Here is a 19,589-nt window from a genome sequence, read left to right as displayed (position 1 = left end):
TGTGATAGAAAATAGAGAGTAGTTTGTGTTTTAAGCATTTCTTTGTGTTAAGCGGAGGATGTTTGAATTATTTAGTTAATATATTCGATTTGTTTAAAGAGAATATATACACAAATAGTTATGTACTTAATTCGTTTTAAGCTTATAATAAATATTTCTTTGAAGTCGCGCATTTCTTCCCTCTCTATTTTGTACAAAGAAATAAGGAAATAATTTTGGACCACATAAAATACCCTACCCAACATAGAAACCTTTCCAAAAAAAAGAAAGAGGAAAGAAAATCTGATTCATTGGGGAAAAAAAAAAAAAAAAAAAAAAAAGAAAGAAATGAGTTACTATAGTACTACTCGAAGACTGGCTCATCTCGGAATTGCGAAAGCGATGATGTTGGAGGTTGTGTCACGGACATAAATTGTGAGAAATGAGTAGTTCCAAAACTTACAACCAATTTGAGTTCCAACGAAAGGCCAAAAGTATACGCTGATTAATCTCTTACCTTATCCCTTTTCCTTTTTATTTTCACACTTCTCTATTTATTGGAGTATACTTTTTCCGCCATAACTTAAAACTCTCCGCATACCTTAAACCCCCCGCCATTAAAATCCTTAAACCCTAATTTTACCCAGAAATTAAGCTATGGACCCAGAAACGACGTCGCTTCTTTCCCGCCAACCTTCAGGTATCCGTGCTTTACCTTCTAATGATGACGATGACGACGATGATGAAACTGATGATGATTACGAAACCAATTATGATTACAGTTATTATAGGAATAATTCGTTTAATAAATCTAATAAGTTTAATGAAAACAACACAAATTTAATTGATAATGATAGTAATATTAGCAGTAATACTAGTTTAAGTAGTGGAAATAATGTTGGGTTAGTGGAACTTGAGGAATCTGATGCTTTTGTTGATGACCCAGTTGAGGAAATGGTAGGGGAAATGGTGGGTAATCCTCAAAATGATGTTTTTGAAACCGGGTCGGGTTTGGGTTCGGGTTCGGGTAGTAAAGTTGGTGTACCGGTGGCGAAGGTGTCGGGTGAGGGGGATACTGATGTTGGTAGTGGAGAGGATGATGAGGGTAGTGAGATTGAGGAGTTGTATGGTGTTCAAAGGGTTGTTCCGAGGGTTAGGGTTTTAGATGACGAGGACGACGAGGAGGAAGAGGAAGAGGAAGGGGAAGAGTGGGGTGAGTCTTTGGAGGGGCCGGAGTTGGAGAGACCTATTGAAAATGAGGTTGTTGATGAGGGGGATGGTGACGCGGTTGTGGATAACATAAATGTGGATGTGGTTGAAGCTGTGAGGTCAGGGGTTGCTGATGTTGGAGTTGACGATAGCAAGGGGAGTGAAGCTGAATCTGTTGAGGTGGATTCTAGGACGGTTGATGATATTATGGTCCCATCGGCTAATGAGGATGATTCGGTTATGGACTCTAGTAGTGTTGGTGCTTTAGAGGAAAGGAAAGATTTGGATGTTGTAGCGAGGGAAGGCGCTGTTGCAGTAGAATCTGCTCCAGTGGATTCTGTACTTCCTGAAGCTGTTGGTGTTGTGGACTCCATTACTGTTGATGCTGCTGAAGCTGCTAGGTCAAGTGTTGCTGTCGTTGGGGAAGTGAAAGGATCAGGTGCAGTAGTCGGAAACTCAGTGGTTGAAGATGTCGCCCCTGAGGTCGAGGATTCTGTTGCTGAAAAATATGCTTCAGAGGATCCGGCGGCCATTAGAACTGATGAAGCAAAATTTGTGGGTGAAGGTGACTCCGTTGTTGATGCAATAGAAGTCAACGTTGTTGAGGGAATTAGATCAGGGGTAGCTGTCGTTGGGGAATCTGAGTCTGAGGGCACGGAACTTGAAACAAAGGATGTAGTAGCCCCTGCTGTTGAAAATGCGTCATTGGCTAACGAGTTCTCACCGATGCCAGACCCAATTTCATCTGAGGTTAGGCTTCCTGACTATTATAATTTTGCTAAATTTCTTGTCACTGACTATGTTGAACTTTCTGACCTTTTTTTGTCTGTGCAGGTTGTTGAGAGGCCAGATGATGAGCTGGAAGAGGCTCAAACCAATGTTGCTGAAGCGCCCCGGTCTATAGAGATCCCCGAGTTACTTAACCCGGAAAAAAGTAAGTCGGAGACTGATTTCGTTTCCAAAGAACGTGAGCCTTCAGATGAATTACAGTATTCTGGTGGAGAGAATGAGAAGGTTGAGCTAGATAATAGTATGAATGATGAGCCTGCTATTGGTCCTGTTTCAGTAGGTGGGGAGAAAGCAACTCCCCGTTCATATGCCAGTGTCTTGGTTGACGGGCTTGATTCGACCACCTCTGATAAGAGCCAGCTTGAGCAATCAAGTGCGGATTCTGAGGATGGAATTTATGTGGCGCAAGAGAAAGGCGATGATCTAGGCTCGGGTACAGATGGGGAGGATGATCTCATGTACTATGGAAGTGGAAGTTCTTCTAAAATGGTTGCAGAAGAGTTGAAAACTCATGATAATTCCGGAATGATAGATGGTCAGGTAGTCACAGATTCTGAGGATGCTGATTCTGATGACGGAAATGAGCTTTTTGATTCAGCTGCGTTAACTGCTTTGTTGAAAGCTGCAACTAGAGGAGGAACGGATACCGGCTCCATCACTGTAAGATCGCAAGATGGATCTCGCCTTTTTTCTTTGGAGCGGCCTGCTGGCTTGGAACCATCACTTCGGTCTGCCAGGCCTACCACTGGTCCCACCAATTCAGGTTTCTTTAATCCCACAAATTTTGCTCCTCCATCAGAAGAGAACCTTAGTGAAGAAGACAAAAAGAAGCTGCAGAATTTACAGCATCTAAAGGTGAAATTCTTAAGGCTGGCTCAAAAACTCGGTGTTACCGCCGAACATTCCTTGGCGGCACAAGTTCTATATAAACTAACAGTTTTTGCTGGGAGAACGGTTAGTCCAGCCTTTAGTCTTGATAATGCGAAGCACACAGCTATGCAGCTTGAAGCTGAGGGAAAAGATTTAGACTTCTCCTTGAACATCTTGGTTCTTGGAAAATCAGGTGTTGGTAAAAGCGCCATTATCAACTCTATATTTGGTGAAGAGAAGGTCAAAATTAATGCATTTGATTCTGAAACTACTTCTGTAAACAAGGTCTGCGGAAATGTGGACGGAGTCAAGATCAGGTTCATTGATGCACCTGGTCTCAGATCAGCGGCAATGGAGCAGGGTTACAATCGTAAAGTGCTGGCATCTGTCAAGAAACTGACAAACAAGTATCCTCCAGATGTGATGTTTTACGTGGATCGCCTGGACTCACAGACAAGAGATCTTAATGATCTACCCTTGTTAAAAACGATCTCTAATTCTCTTGGTACTTCAATCTGGCGGAATGCAATTGTCACTCTTACTCATGCGTCCTCTGCACCTCCGGATGGGCCATCTGGCACCCCATTAAGTTATGAGGTGTTTGTGGCACAACGTAGCCATATTGTTCAGCAGTCAATAGGTCAAGCTGTTGGTGAAATGCGTTTGATGAATCTAAATATGATGAACCCTGTTTCTCTTGTTGAGAATCACTCTGCCTGTCGAAAGAACCGGGAAGGCCAGAAGATACTTCCCAATGGCCAAGCATGGAGGCCACAATTACTGTTGTTGTGCTACTCGGTCAAAATCTTGTCAGAAGCTAATGCTAGCTCAAAAATTCAAGATGCTTTTGACCCTAGAAAGCTCTTTGGTTACCGTTCCCGGTCTCCGCCACTCCCTTATTTGCTGTCTTCATTGTTGCAACCTCGGGCCCACCCAAAACTTTCAGCTGATCAAGGGGGTGACAATGTCGACTCGGATATTGACTTGGACGATGTGTCAGATTCTGATCAAGAAGAAGAGGAGGAGTATGATCAGCTTCCACCATTTAAGCCTCTGAAGAAATCTCAGATGGCAAAACTTAGCAGTGATCAGAAGAAGGCGTACTTTGAAGAGTATGATTACCGAGTAAAACTTCTACAAAGGAAGCAATGGAGAGAGGAGCTTAAAAGAATGAGGGATGCGAAGAAAAGCGGAAATAATGGTATAGGTGAGAATCCAGAAGATTTTGATGGTGAAAATGGAGCACCTGCAGCTGTTCCAGTTCCATTGCCTGACATGACTTTACCTCCATCTTTCGATAGTGACAATCCTGCTTATCGTTACCGATTCTTGGAGCCAACTTCACAATTCTTGGCTAGGCCAGTTTTGGACCCGCATGGGTGGGACCATGACTGTGGCTATGAAGGTGTCAACGTAGAGCACACAATGGGTATAGCAGAACGTTACCCGGCATCGTTGACAGTACAGGTGAATAAAGACAAAAAGGACTTCAACATCCATCTGGATTCTGCAGTTTCAGCTAAGCATGGTGAAAATGGTTCTAGTTTATTGGGTTTTGATGTTCAAACTATCGGCAAGCAATATGCATACATTGTGAGAGGGGAAAGCAAGTTTAAAAACTTGAAGAAGAACAAGACAGCTGCTGGAGTTACAGTCACATTTTTAGGTGAAAATGTAGCAACAGGGATAAAAGTTGAAGATCAAATAATGGTGGGCAAGAGGTTGGTTTTGGTGGGCAGCACAGGAACTGTCCGATCTCAGAAAGACGCTGCATATGGTGCTAATCTTGAAGTACGTCTCAGAGAAGCAGATTATCCAATAGGGCAGGAACAATCATCATTTACGCTTTCTTTAATGAAATGGAGAGGTGACCTAGCAGTGGGGGGCAATCTTCAGTCTCAGATTTCAGTTGGGCGGAATTCAAAAATGGTTGTTCGAGCTGCTTTGAATAACAAAATGAGTGGACAGGTTACAGTGCGGACTAGCAGCTCCGATCATCTCTCGATTGCCCTTGCTGGTCTCATACCAATTGTTGTTGCCATCTATCAGAAGCTGAGATCTGGGGATGATAGTGAGAACTACTCTATCTATTAGATTTGTTATTTACATCTGTATTGCATTTGTTGTTTTCTCATCCTTGTATCATTAATCAATCATAATAGACTATTTTCTTCTGTGAGCCAGTTTTGTTGTATTTTCCAGTAAGGCTCAATGTATTTCTTCTTAGCACCTATTTTTTCCTTTGGGAGTACTTGTCTTGCGGGTTTTCATTATATTCTAAATGTGCATGCTCCGTGGAAATTCCTTGAAGATCAATGTCAATGTTTTTTCAAAAAAATAATTCCATGCTCGATAATGTTTATCTATATACACAGGGCAAGATTCTTGTTGAGTTGCTCACTGAAGTGGCATGGACGAATGTCACAAATCTGCTTACTGGAGAATCTGTTCTTGTTTTCAAGAAGGAAGGGCATTTAGTGTCGGCTGGAACAATGAATTGGGTAAAGATTATTTGTTGTTATCAAATTTGTCATTTTTGATACTTATTTCTAGTGCTTTGTTTTGATAACGATGACTGTGACACTGACATCAAAATCTCAACACCCCTGAGCTGTGTATATATGCTTCAGCCTGTTATTTCACTCTGAGATTTTAATGAGATTTACTGTATAAAGGTATAACTACTCTTGATAGAGTTCATTCTGAAATATTGCTGCAAGTTCCTACCGAATGCCAATTCTCTTGTATCAGTGAGTCACTGACTAGTCCATTTTATGTATGATTAATATCAGGTGGTCTGTTGGCTTTGCGATTGATACTTGTTGCCACCAACTCTCGTATACTACAGCGCTATGATTCCAAGAAACAGGGAACACATGAGGTACGAGTTTAAAATTATAGCTTTGCCTGTTTCTCTGCAGAAGTTTTCTCTCTTCTAGACCTGCCAATTGCATTTTAAGGCCTCAAATGACTATTGTAGAATTCTAGATTATTGTTTAGGAAAAACTGAAAATTATTTTCTTTTAACATACTACTACATTTGAGATCTGTTTTTCAGCTTTACTGCCTTTTACTGTGCAACGTCTAATTGAACATTGCTACCTTAATTAATGTCTGGCCAAACAAAAACGAATGTACCTGCAATTTTGAATTTTCCATCAGAATTTGTGCTTTTTATTCCAAAACTCATCTTAATTCTTCTTATTTGCTACTCTGTGTTTTCGTTTTCTATGTTCCTCCATGTATTTTTTATAGCTGCATACAAGAAATGTCCCTTGATTTTTCTGTAGCACCACCTCAACTTCTCGTCATGTTACATTGTAGAGCAAGTTTTAGGTCGTCATAATTTTATCTGTTACCCTCAAATCTGTATGATACAGCTGCATCTCTTGCGGTAAAGAAAAGGGCAGTCGATTAATTAGTCACTGGATTTATATTTGCTGCATTTTTACACATTCACGGCTCCTATTCTGATTTGCCGGTGTTTTATCAAAGGGAAAGTCAGAATATGAGAAAGAAAGATAATACATTGGTTAACTGAGATTTTCTTTTGCCGGATTTCAGACAAAAGAAAATTGTAGAAGATAATAAGTTTAATAAGTGAAACAGGAAAATAATTTTCAATTTATCTAATCATGAATACATCTGAAATTATACTCCTTGGGGCTGAAGTCTTTACCTATAAGACCTTACATACAACTCTTGCCAGAATTACATCTAAAACAAAAGCAACCCAAGACATATACATCCACAAAATATGATACCGATAAATGGGTCAGATAGCTAGGTTCAAAAATCGAGTCGTGATGAGAAAACAATTATATCCAACAACAAAATGATTGGGCGCTCGTGCCGTAGAAATCATCCATTGGATCTTCTTTTCCCAAAGTGTGATATTTGCCTGTATCAAGTGAATAGTAGACAATTCCATTACCCCTACGTCGTGGTAGATAGATTCTGTTCTTCACAGTGCGATCTTTAGCCAATGCTGAAATTGATGATGCCGAACCAAGGAATAACAAATGATCCCCTAAATCATCCAACTGAACCCAAACACTCTTCAAATTTATGCACTCCAATTATTAAAAAAAAAAAAACGGTTTCTCCTGAATAGGTCTCACTTGACGGTCCCTGAACTTGTTTGGAATGCATCTTTTTGGTGAGCTGGTGAGGTATTACTTTCAAAACAATTGTTGGTTTTTTTTAACTGCCTTTCTTTTTTGTGCGAACCAGATTTTTAAGCCTTACATGATTTCTTTTCATTCAATTAGAACTTTGTTATTATTGAACTATAAAAAATATGGCTATACATGGTTATTGTCTTCAATCAATCATTCTAATCCCTAATTTGTCTAAAATCTTATTGCATCTGTCACTGATATATTGTCTGTTGATGGCATACTGTGAGTCCCTGTATCTGTGACATAATTACTTGATACTTCATTTTGCATGCGTTCACTAATGGAAACCATTGAAATAGCTCTACCGTATTTCTATCTGTTAAAAATCACACATTTGTTGGAAATGTTGATTGGTGCTCTCAGTTTATTTTTGTCCCTCATTGTCTATGCACGCAACGACCTGCATATTTGTGAATTTGATGATCATTTGATTGCTTCTGAATGCATTTCCCTCGTTCGAAGCTGTAGTCTTAAGGTGCCTGTTACAGTGTCTTCTTTTGGGAGATAGTGTAACTTTTAAGGATGAATGAGAGGTCAGTATGGGTCGGATAAGTTCAGTCGTAAGGGGAGTGGTCGAGGTGGGTCCGGCGATGAGCTTCAAGTGGCCATAGTGGATCCAGAAACATCCATCTGAAGACAAGGCGAGTCGGTTGGTTATGGTAGGAGATGAAGCGGTTAGGCTAAGGGTCGGTGGTGGCTTGTGGTTGTAATCTCTTTTTAACCGAAATGGATTAAAAAAATGATGAACTTCAATTGATGACATTTTCTGTAGTTTGATGAATGACCTTAGGACTATTTGGGAATTAAAGTTGCTAGAATCGGAATGGCAAATTGGTACTTACTTGGATCATGACACTTTCCCTGAATTGGGCTATAGCATATTATATTTGCTTTTTTTTGAAATATATGTACAATCTTAGTTCTTATACATATTTAGTGTTTTTATTTAATTTTTAAAAAAAATTATTTGTTCTTCTCTCCTTTATTACACCTTTTTTACCAACCACTTTCTTATATATTTTACTTGGTTTACTTTTAAGGCATTCCGGATCTTTAATTCTATTTCGGTTTTCAAAATCGTTTTAATCTTTTCTCTCGATTTAAATTTTAAGTTTTTATAAAAGAAATCCGGAATTCGATTTTAAAACCTGTAAGTTTACCTTGACTTTGTATACATTTTCGCTCTCCCTTTCATTTTTCATTTTTCCCTTTTCTATTCGCATTTTGAGGTGTGCGTTCACCCAGGGACGGTTCTAAAGGATGATTCATGTCAGCCGATCCCAAATCATTTTGGGATTAAGGCTATGGTGGTGTTGTTGTTGTTGTACAATCTTAGTTTTGAAACTAGAAATGAAACGACCAGAAGTGCAGACCACATAGATTTTTCCCTACAACGCGTCGACTTCTACTTTCTTTATGAAAGATGGGGGAGTACCCACAAGCCATATCAGTTTTATCAGTGCGGCTTCTTAGATGCTTGTTATCGTCTCTCTCTTTACCTGCTCTGCGTAGTGTTGAGTAAATCGTTATCTTGTGGTAATTCTTCTCTTGCACCAACTGGTCATAAAATTATTGATCTTTCCATGATTTAAGACCATCTTGAGCTCAATTTCACCGGGAAGTTTTTATAATTTGATTGAGTCGAGATTTGATTGGTTGCAAACTCCAGATCTTCTGCCTCAAGTTATGTGATTTTTCAGATACTTGTATGATTTCAAGCATGGGTTGTGATTACGTCATCAGAAACTCACTCTTCTGCAAAGGCAGTACACTGTTATGACGCCATTTCCGTAGAAGTACCTACTGGTGACATTTGATTTGGTGAAAATGTGCTGGTTTTAGCTGGAGAAGCAATACCTGAGATGTAAGCCTATTCTCTGTTATTGTTGCTGTATGTTCAGTTTTAAAATGCATAGGGTCGGAATCCTAGAGGTGTTTCTATGCTGCAATTAGTGTATAATGATTTGCATGTGAAAAGCAGAAAACTAATTGCACGCTTGATAATTTTATGTAGTTACTCATGGTAAGATTCTTGCTGAGTTGCAGACAGAAATGTAATGGCCGAATCTATGCTTTCTGGAGGATCTCAATGAACTAGGTATATATTCTTTGATGATGACGTCAAATTTGTCATTTTGGAATTTAATTTTCAGTACATTTTTTAGAAATTTACTGTTGATACACTGACATAAAATATCGAGACCCCTTGGCACTTCAGAAACTGTAAGTATATACCATGCCATGTTGCCATTTAAATCTATACTCGTTTTCTTTTTTTCTGATATGGAAAAGTTGAGCTACAAACTCTTGCACCTTAAAGTGGGCGGTAGTCAGGATTTAAGCAAGTAAGGGGCGTTTGGTATGGGTTGAGCTACAAACCCTTCCTTTCCCTTTGTTGGTATTTGTTTGACATTTTTTGGTTTCCCTTTACCCCAAATCAACAATGGGTTTACCCCTAACTCCTCTGAGTTGATCCCCCCTCGGGGTGGGCGGTTCCGATGGGATGTCGAACGAGTCGCCTGCCACGTGAGGGGTGTGACCGGCGATGGTGGTGTCCTGTGTGGGGAGTGGTGACCGGAGGTGGTAGTGGGTGATGATGATGCTGGATGTTGGTGATGGTTGTAGTTTAAGATGGTGAATGACAATGATTCCCTTTCCTTTGTGATTTCAAACTCACAAACACACAATTTAAATTTTTAAGAACCCACCCTACGCACAAATTGATTTGGTTTCGTGATTAGGCGCCCGCTGCATATATCATAACGACACGATATCAGAGTCTCCTAAAACTGCAATAAAAAGTTCAAGATGCGCTTTACAGATCTAAAAAAAACAAAGCAATGTCAACGTCTCAATATCATAATACTACTAGTGTAAAAAGTCCTGATGTAAAACCACCCTCAACAGAACACCTCCAGCAACCAGCAAACGAACTCCTTCAGTGAGGAAAGAGATCCCTAGCGAGGAAAGAGAGCCCTGCATGTCCAAAGAAAAGCTATTAGGGAAATATTAATATATGGGAAATAGTCACAACAATAATGGAGAATTTTGAAGATAATTAGAGAACTTCAAATAGGGAAACAATCACAGCCCTGGTATAGGTGTCAAAAGTTGGTTGAAGGGATTTCATTTTCTAAAAAAATTCACTGTAAAATATGGGTCAAAGTTGGAGTCCCAATCAGGGAGGAGTTGTAAATTGCTGTCAGCAGCAAGGTTCAGATCGTTTGCACATGTTCGGTGATTGAAGTTCAGGTGAGGGAGGTTTGAGGTGAGCACTTGGTTTGAGAAGAGTGTGGATTTCACAATTGGTTTGGTTGATTATTATTGATTTACTGCATTTGATTTTGAGATATATAACAGGTTATGTTTTGGCAGACACCTTCACATCACCCCTCTCTCATTGTCACATTTTTTTTTACAAATGTTGCCTGTGTTTAGGAAGGTTACTCACCCACATCTTCACTTCTAGCCACCATACCAGCTTTACTGTGCATTCATTTCATTTGTAAACCAGACTTATTGTCACGATTATTTACAAACGTTGTCAATGTTTACTACCTTAAAGTGTTGTTTGGGCAAGGCACTACGCTATCTCATCTTATAATCAATGTTCAATGTGTCATTCATTTAACACCTGCTAATCCTAATCCTTGGTTTGCAGGTTAAAATGAGTGAAATAAGGACCCAGCTACCCGAGAATTTCGATGCGTCCTCTTCTTCGCATAAGCAAGTATGCTGGCCTATATGGCCTCGTTTGCTTGCCGCGTGTTCAATACTCGCTCTTATCTCAATAGTTTTGTATTTACCATTTATATTTTTTGTGAGTAGTATTTTAATGAAGGTAAGTAATGATCAGTACACAGGAAGCGTTTTTTTAATAATTGTTTGTCACATTTATTTGGAAACAAACAGTAGACAATAGTGAGGGAGAAGCGACTTTTATCATTCGAAATTATAAACCATATATACTCCATAATGCAGGCAGATCTACAGCATAAATTCATACAGTGAGAATACCAATCCATTAATAAACAACATTTTTATTAATAAAAAAATCGAACAACATTAGTGATAAACCGACTCTAAATTTGATAATAATACCAAAAACAAAATCAATTCTTCAGTTACTGTTCCATATAATGTAGATTTACAACATAAATTTATAAAGTGAATACAAATCCAACAATAAATTGCATTTTGATCAAAAAAATTGAACCGTACGTCAGTACCTGATGCGAGCAGCAACATGAGCTGGTTGTACAACAGAACTCTCAAATTCATCCGATCCGTAACTGCATTTGTGCAGTTTGATTTTGTCATTTCCTGCAATCATACCCTTACCATTATTTGCTGCAACCTTCCTGACCTTTTTGGATTTATTCCTCCCAGATTGTTTTCCCGCCATTTATTTTGGGGATGATTTTGGGGAAAGATAGTAGTATAGGGAGAGGTGACAATTTGGTCACTCGGATTTGTTAAGAGTCGAGTCAAAACGGGTTCGGGTTGTGTCGGGTCAATGACAGTTTGGATCGGTTATGGGTCATGTCGGGTCATGTTCGGGTCGAGCCATCAACAGGTGGCAAGTCGGGTCGGGTCAATATCGGGTCAGGATATCAACTTATATTTTATCTTATATATTTAGTTTTTGACGAATAACTAGTTCTATTACCCGTGAAATTCAAGGTATTAACTATGTTATCACGTTCGTGGTGTTATGCAAGCCCAAATTTGCGGTTGTACTGAGCCTGATGACAAAAGGGACTCGTAAGAAAAACGTTTTTATTAATGAATACCTATATTGGCATAATATTTCGTCAAAATATATTTCCAGGATTAATAGTACTTTGCCACGAATATTGTTATGTTTATTAGTGTTTTGTCACGATTATTTTTATTATTGTCTTCATTTTTTTTAGCTACGTAATTAATTCAACCTAAAAGAACTTTTTAAAATAGAAATTTCTATATATTTATTTTTAAACTATAATTCAAATTAGATTGAATGGTTAGTATTGTTTTGAAAGATTATATGGAGAATTATAAACGCCGAAGAAATAAATGATGATAAAATATATTATCTTATATATAATTAGATATATTGATTATTTTAACTTATATGTTACAAAATATATAAGGACACTTTTGTAAGGAATTTTAGTAAATTTAATACTTATGTGAAAGAGTTAGTTTAATAATTTTACATAATTGTGAGGTGGTGTCATAACAAGCTAAAAAAAATGTAAAATTTGGTCAATTAAACACACAACATGCCTTGTAATATTATCGTATAGATAATTAGATATATTGATTTTACTTTTTAGTTTAATTTTTATTTTAATTTTCTTAACATATAAAAAGCAAATTTTAATATTTATTGTGCTTTAGTTTGTATTTAATGCTATAACTTTTCAATTTTTTTTAAATAATAATGATGAGGTAGCATGCTCTAATGATTTTGATTCAGTGACTTGATTATTAGGTCGAGCATGGTGGGATTTATTTTGGATTTCTAGCGGGATCGAATGTAGTGACGAAATTGCGATGTTTGAAGTTTTTGTAGGTTTTGGTAGATTCGTGATATCTTGGAGAGTAGATGAAGGAAGGTTGGGTGGGAGTATATTATCAGTTGGGATATTTTTATGCTGAATATTTTTGAAATTAGCTTGGGAGAGGAGTTTATTGGTATGCTTATTTAAGAGGGAAATCTTTTGCTTTATTCTAGGAATATGGATATTATTTTTTGGAGCTGAATTAACGATATTATTTTTTGGAGCCGAATTAGCGATATTATTAGAAGGTTTAGGTATATTACCCGTGAATATCGCACCCTCGGATTCTGCTTGATTAATACAATATGCAGATTTAATTAATACCTTCAACTAGGAAACAAAATCACTAGTGTAGAATGCAGATCTAATGAATATAGATCTACTTGAAAAAAAAAACAGAATAATCTGAAATTAATACAATATTCAGATTTAATGAATACCTTCAACTAAGAAACAAAATCACTAGTGTAGAATGCAGATCTAATGAATATATCTAATTGAAAGGAAAAAAAACAGAATAATCTAAAATTAATACAATATTCAGATTTAGTGAATACCTTGTATGGACCATCAAGTGTTTTGCGACTTCAAGCAGTCTTTGAGACTTGTGTGGACAATACTTGCAACATACTGTGTTATTGCCCTCTGAATTCGTCGTCTTTCCTTTTCCTCCTTTCTTTGCGCCATTGTTGTTCTTCTTCCTAGATTTGTTGCCCGCCATTTCTTGTAATTTGTTGATTTCTAGAAGAGTTGCAGTCTGATAATTTACTCTCTTAATTCCACATTTATTGTCCTAATTTTCAATGATTTAACAAATAAAATAAAATCACTATTCTACCCTTAATTAAGAACAGAAGCGATATTACAATTAGGGGTGAGCAAAACTATACGATACGGTTTTATAATACGGATACGATACGGTATACGGTTTGAGTTATACGGATTTTCGTATACGAAAATCCGTATATACGATACGGTTTTATAAAAACCGTACCGTATCCGGGTCGGGCAAAAAACGAAACCGTGTATACGGTTTCTGACACGGTTTGAATTTTTTGTATAAAAAAATTTAAAAAAATGCAAAGTTCCTCTTTCAACTCCACTCTTTTAATGTTTTTTACGGCTTTTTTTTACTAACTTATCTCAATAAACAAAAATTAGTCTTTTATAAGAGGTGGTCATATTAGAGGTAATTACTAGCTCTTGAATAATTACAATGTTTAATTGGGCATTTGTCACCAAACCGTATCCGTATATACGGATTCCGTATACACGGTTTTTCCGAGTACCCGAAAAACGTATATACGGTTAAACCGAATCGGATCCGTATAGTGATTTTTGCACTTTTTAAAACCGTATACCCGATACGGTTTTCAAAACCGTATCGGGTACACGGTTTTGCTCACCCCTAATTACAATTTTAATAGGGTGAATGGTAGTTAAAAACTTAGGGGTATTAGTGGAAGTTTATTAATTTATCATACCAAATTAAGTAAGGGGATAATAAAAGTGAGATAAATTTTGGAGAAAAGGGGACAATAAAAATGGGATGGAGCCGTAGACCTGTCGAATGGGCGGGTTACGGGTTCGGGTAAAATACGAGTCGAGTCTTTTTTCCGTTTGTAAATTAAGGGTTTGGGTCGGGTTTATACGGGTTCGGTCAGGTTAGGGTCGTAAACAGGTCTGATACTATGATTAACACAATTTTACAAATGTTTATTTTCTTTAATTTTAATTACAAGCTCGTAGTTATGCTTAATTTTTGTATGTATTTTGTTTAATACTATATGATATTAGTAAGAGTAAGCCATTTTTTTCTTAATATATTCAATATCTTAACACTATACAAAATATTGGATCGATCAATTGTTACACGTACATGACCAGTATCGACTATATTTATATTGTAATCATTTGAGTGATTAGCCATCTATGCTTTAAAATAAATATAAACATATTTTATTCCAAAATTTATAAAATTCAAATTATATTTGATCATTTTATATTATTTTTATATGATTTAATACAAAATTTCACTCTCTTTATCCCACTATTATTGTCCTACTTTTCTTTTAGGAAGGATTTAACAAATAGGATAAAATTACTATTTTACCCCATTAGTTAAGAACAAAAGGGACAATCTAATTTTGATAAGGTGAATGACAGTTAAAAACTTAGGGGTATTAGTGGTAGTTTACTAATTTTATCATACTACATTAAGAAAGGAGACATTAAAAATGAGATAAATTTTGGAGAAAAGAGGACAATACAAATAGGACGGAAGGAGTAATAAATTTACCTATTTCGAGTCGGGTCACGGATTTGGTGGGTTTTGCCTCTAAATGTGCAGGTTATTATCAGGTCGGGTAGTCTTCGGGTTCGGATTGAAAAAAGCGGGTTATTTTCGGGCGAGTTTCGATTGGTTTTCGGGTTGGATCATCTTTTGACAGCTCTAGATGGAGGGAGTACTAGATTGAACTAAGATCTAAGACAAGAGTCTAATTTTTTTTTTTCGGTTACGGATCTGAACGGTCAGCCATTTGCAATGTAATACTTGTGCATTTTAAAGCACCCATGTTAAGTTTTTCATAAAGAGAATAGGGCATGACACTTACACTAGCACCTAGGTCGCAAAGGGTCTTATCAATGGTATATGTGCCTATTGTGCAAGGAATAGAATAGCTACCGGGGTCCTTAAGTTTCGGGGGAGACTTATTTTGTAAGAGTGCACTACACTCTTCGGTGAGAGCAATGGTCTCTACCTCATTGAAGGATCGCTTCTTTGAGAGGATTTCCTTCATAAACTTTGCATAGAAGGGGACTTGGGTAAGCAATTCTAAAAATGGGACGGTGACTTGTAAATTCTTACACATTTCCATGAACTTACCGAACTTACCTTCTTCCTTTTGCTTTGCTAGACGATGGGGAAATGGTATTTGAACAATTTCCTTGGGAGGAGCATCCTCCACATCTTTCACTTTCTCATCCTCATTGGGAACACTCACCTTTGTTGGAACGGCATCACTCTCCTTAGCATTAGGAGAGACTTCTTCAACAACCACCTCATCACTTTCTTTGGGCATAGGAGACCCAACATCTTTGGCATCAAGTTTGCTCCTCCTTTTTAGCATCAACAACCGGTGAGGAAATGGCACACGATCCTTAACAAGAGGCTCATCACTAGCCTTCTTTTCATCATTTCCCCCAAGCTTGGCCTTTTTAACAACCACCTCTTCATCCAAAGTCATGGATGGCCCATCATAGCTAGTACCACTTCTCAAGGAGATAGAATTAACGGTTTCATGTGGTTGCTCACCTTGGGGAGGTAGTTGACCGTTCTTTCTTTGAGAGCTAGAAGCGGCTAGTTGAGCCACTTGTTGTTCCAACATCTTGACCGCGGCACTATGAGCTTGATCATTCTTTTGAATTTGAGCCAATAGTTCCCTTTGCATTTGGACTATCATGCCCTCGAGTTTACCACCTCCTTGGTTGTTTTATTGGCCATTTTGTGGTGGATTTTGTTGGTAATTGTTTTGTGGGGGCCTTTGTTGATTTTGATAACCCGGTGGAGGGATATACTTTTGTTGTTGAGGAACATAGGCATTTTGTTGTGGTGGGGGTTGAGGGTTAAGCACATTATTGCTAGTGTAAGACAAGTTCGGATGAAATTTTGAATTCGGGTTATAAGTGTTGGAAAATGTACCCGGTGGATATGAACTTTGTCTTAGAGCTTGAAAAGCATTTAACTCTTCAATGGGGGCTCGGCAATGAGAGGCATAATGACCCGCTTCTCCACAACCGTCACACACAATGATTTGGCTTGTTGTAGACACGACATTGAGTTGTTGAAGGGAATCTTTAGCATCCCTTTCCGCCAATTGTTGTTGAAGCAAGGCAATTTGAGCTAGCAAAACGGAGTTGTTAGAGGATTATTCTTTACCTTTGGATGTCACAACTCGGGAATTGACATATTGTGCATCATGGACCGCCATATATTCGATCGTGGCATGAGCAAGGTCGGTGTCAATTTGATCAAACCGCCCATTGTTGGCGGAATCAAGAATCCTTCGGGACTCGGCACAACATCCATTATAGAATGTTATTGCTAGAAACCATTCATCTAGCCCATGATGTGGGCGTTGTCTTTGGAGCTCCTTGTACCTCTCCCAAGCTTCATATAAGCTCTCAAGAGCTTGTTGACGGAATCCGCTGATTTGGCTCCTTAAAGTTTGGGTTTTCTCCGGTGGAAAAAACTTTTGATAAAAAGCAAGAGCCAATGTCTCTCAATTGGTGATTCCCAAGGTGGTGCGGTCAAGGCTATTGATCCAAAGTTTGGCCTTGTCTTTCAAAGAGAAAGGGAAAAGTATCTCCCTTATTTGGGCTTGAGTGACGCCCGTTTGACGGATCATGGAGCAATAGTCACAAAAGTTTTGCACATGCAAATTGGGATCCTCCAAAGGACTTCCCCCAAATTGCTTCCTCTCCACAAGGCTAATGAAAGCCGGTTTGATCTCGAAATCCGGCGCAGTGATTTGAGTGGTTGTGATTCCGGCCGGAAGCATGGCCGCGGTGGGCTTTGAATGATCGGAAAGTTTCACCATCTTTTTGGTAGTAGATGGTGAATGTGGTGGAGTTGATGAACAAGAAACCTCCTCCTCTTCAAGAACCTCTAGATCATCTAAGTAAGACTTTCTAGCACTTTCAACTTGTATGGGAGAAGTGGCTTCTTTCACTTCCTTCCAAAAACGTCGTCTTCTCCTAAAGGTTTTCTCGGGATCGGAATCCGGTGAAAGCAATTCTCCACTACGAGAGGACCTGGGCATAAGACAACAATTTCTAGGAAAATGATAAGTAACGGTCTCAAGGAACAAGTGTTCCTCAAGACAAAGAAAAACAAGATAAAAATTGACAATTCAAAATGCAATAAAACCGTTTCCCCGGCAACGGCGCCAAAATTTGATAGGCTTATCGCGTACCTATGCAAAGATAAAATTCCCTAAACACAAATTAATGTAGTAATAGGGGTCGAACCACAAGGAAACGGGAATTACGTCGTGAATTGCTATGGGTAGATTCTTATCAAGGTCGAAATCGTTTTTAGTTTGGTTTGGTTGTTTAATGATAACAAAAGTTGTAATGTAAATTATATAATAAAAGGGAGTCTAAGGGGTTCGGGTCACACATGCAAGGGTAAATATACGATCATGATAAATTTGGTACTAATAACATTATCAATTGCTTAGGCTTAGAGACACCCACCTTACGATATTAGTGTCAACCATAGACCGGGTCCTAGAGAAACTCTCGTCCATGACTAGGTCGTCCTACTATACATGCTTAGTCTAATTCAATTCCGTGCCTCTCGACTTATAGAACGAATAAACAAACTTAATCAATTGAATAGGGCCCTAAACAACGATTAAACATTGTGGCACAAGCATGTGATAGAAGCAATATGAACAATATTATTATTAATCTATTTTATCATGTTATATACTTGATTTATGCATGGTTCCCCTAGCCCTTAGACTAGGAAATTTAGCTACTCATACTAAAATGTAAATTGCAAACTAAATTATAAGAAATGCTAAACATGGTTGTATGATTTATATGGATTTGATAATATAACATGTAAAAGGAATAATGCTAATGTAAAATGAAGTACTTAATTGTAAACTATGTGGTAACTAAATTAGTAATGTAAATTGCAAACTAGAAATAAGAATACCTTAATAGAGAATAACTTGTATAGAAGAACAAATTGTAACCAAATGCTTGAATGTATAAAATAACCAAATGTTTAAGAACCAAATGCTTAACAATATTGAAAACAAAATATGAAAACTAATGAGAGAATTATAATGCTTGAGGCTATTCTAAGGTGGAAATGGGACGTAAAATTGGATGCCCAAAACCTAGGAATACCTCTCCTATTTATAGGAGAGGAGGATGCAACGTAAATCACCAAGGGGTATGTAACCCCGATCGGGGCCACCCACCCCGATCGGGGTCGTGTGTTTCCGGGTAATTTCTCTTAATTCCTCTCTTAATTGCGTGAGGAATCCAAAATTTATACTTTAATGCTCCTTAATCACCCGGGTAAATGCCTCATCTATGATCTTTAGAGCTCCCAAAAAGCATCCTAAGCATGTTGGAATCTTATGCTTTCCACCTTGACTTGGATTTGATCATTGGGCCTTGACTTTGGTTGTTGTCAACATTTGCATTATACATAATAATCCATCAATTTCTCCATGCAAAACCCAATCCAATGCTCCATGTTTAGTCCAACACTTGGTCTTGTTTAGCTTAGTGAACTTAGTGTATAAAATGATAGGAAAAAGCCTCTAAATGCTTAGATTCCTACAAAAACATGTTAAGACAAACAAATACACTAGAACAACAAATATTAGCTTATGACACTATGATAAGTGCTAAATAACAAATAAAATGGAGCTAATATGGGGGATGAAAATATATAAAATATGCACTTATCAGGTATGCTCGTGTAGGGCCATTTATACTCTGGATAATAGACAAACAAATTTGGAGGGCAGACAAATTTCCATGATTTATTGTATTGAGCCATTCCTCGAACCTGTCTATATATGCACAAAAGACTCATTCTCATCCTGCGGGAACCTGATGGTAAGTAGCATGAGAACGGTCTCAAGGAACTGAAGTTCCCTGAGACAAATCAATTGGAAATGAAAGTTCACGATTTGATATAGAATTAAAGGGCACGATCTAGATAGACGAATCGTGATCATAAAATATGCAGCGGAATTGACGTTTTGTGTTTATATTTTGTATGAAAATAACTGAATTAAAAGGATATGGAGTGAATTGCTGGTGGTTCCTCGCAAGAAACTCGAAACAACACACAACTAGGTTATAGATCTCGCTCTAATCCTCTCAAGGTTATAGCTCAATCTACTATAACTTCAGCCTCGCAAGGGTGAACTGCAAACTAATCTCACGAGATTAATTAGGGTTGTTCGCAAACAGAAAA

General features: G+C 37.9%; 2 protein-coding genes and 1 non-coding gene across 3 annotated transcripts; all 3 read left to right on the top strand.

The window, feature by feature from the left end:
* Positions 1 to 549: 549 nt before the first annotated feature.
* LOC141589745 (uncharacterized) lies at positions 550 to 1,388 on the top strand. The gene is made up of 2 exons (XM_074410370.1): positions 550 to 1,323; positions 1,380 to 1,388. Exons 1-2 carry the CDS (start codon positions 637 to 639, stop codon positions 1,386 to 1,388), a joined length of 696 nt encoding a protein of 231 aa, XP_074266471.1. The 5' UTR covers positions 550 to 636.
* A 25-nt stretch (positions 1,389 to 1,413) lies between these two features.
* On the top strand, positions 1,414 to 5,030 carry LOC141591792 (translocase of chloroplast 159, chloroplastic-like). Its single transcript, XM_074412256.1, has 2 exons — positions 1,414 to 1,938; positions 2,023 to 5,030. The coding sequence occupies exons 1-2, from the start codon at positions 1,429 to 1,431 to the stop codon at positions 4,939 to 4,941; spliced, it is 3,429 nt and encodes a 1,142-aa protein (XP_074268357.1). The 5' UTR covers positions 1,414 to 1,428; the 3' UTR covers positions 4,942 to 5,030.
* An 11,669-nt stretch (positions 5,031 to 16,699) lies between these two features.
* Positions 16,700 to 16,807, top strand: LOC141593836 (small nucleolar RNA R71). The gene has a single exon (XR_012521896.1). It is a non-coding gene; the product is annotated as a small nucleolar RNA R71 (small nucleolar RNA).
* The last annotated feature ends 2,782 nt before the right edge of the window (positions 16,808 to 19,589 follow it).

The sequence above is a fragment of the Silene latifolia genome, chromosome 7, assembly GCF_048544455.1.
Source record: "Silene latifolia isolate original U9 population chromosome 7, ASM4854445v1, whole genome shotgun sequence".
Taxonomy (NCBI): Eukaryota; Viridiplantae; Streptophyta; class Magnoliopsida; order Caryophyllales; family Caryophyllaceae; genus Silene; species Silene latifolia.
Note: the sequence above shows the minus strand (reverse complement) of the source record. Positions and strands in the feature narration are given on the sequence as shown.

Coding starts and splice junctions, on each gene's coding strand:
- LOC141591792 (XM_074412256.1), top strand. CDS start 1,429: ATGGACTCTAGTAGTGTTGGTGCTTTAGAGGAAAGGAAAGATTTGGAT. Junction 1,939..2,022: donor CAGACCCAATTTCATCTGAG/GTTAGGCTTCCT, acceptor TTGTCTGTGCAG/GTTGTTGAGAGGCCAGATGA.
- LOC141589745 (XM_074410370.1), top strand. CDS start 637: ATGGACCCAGAAACGACGTCGCTTCTTTCCCGCCAACCTTCAGGTATC.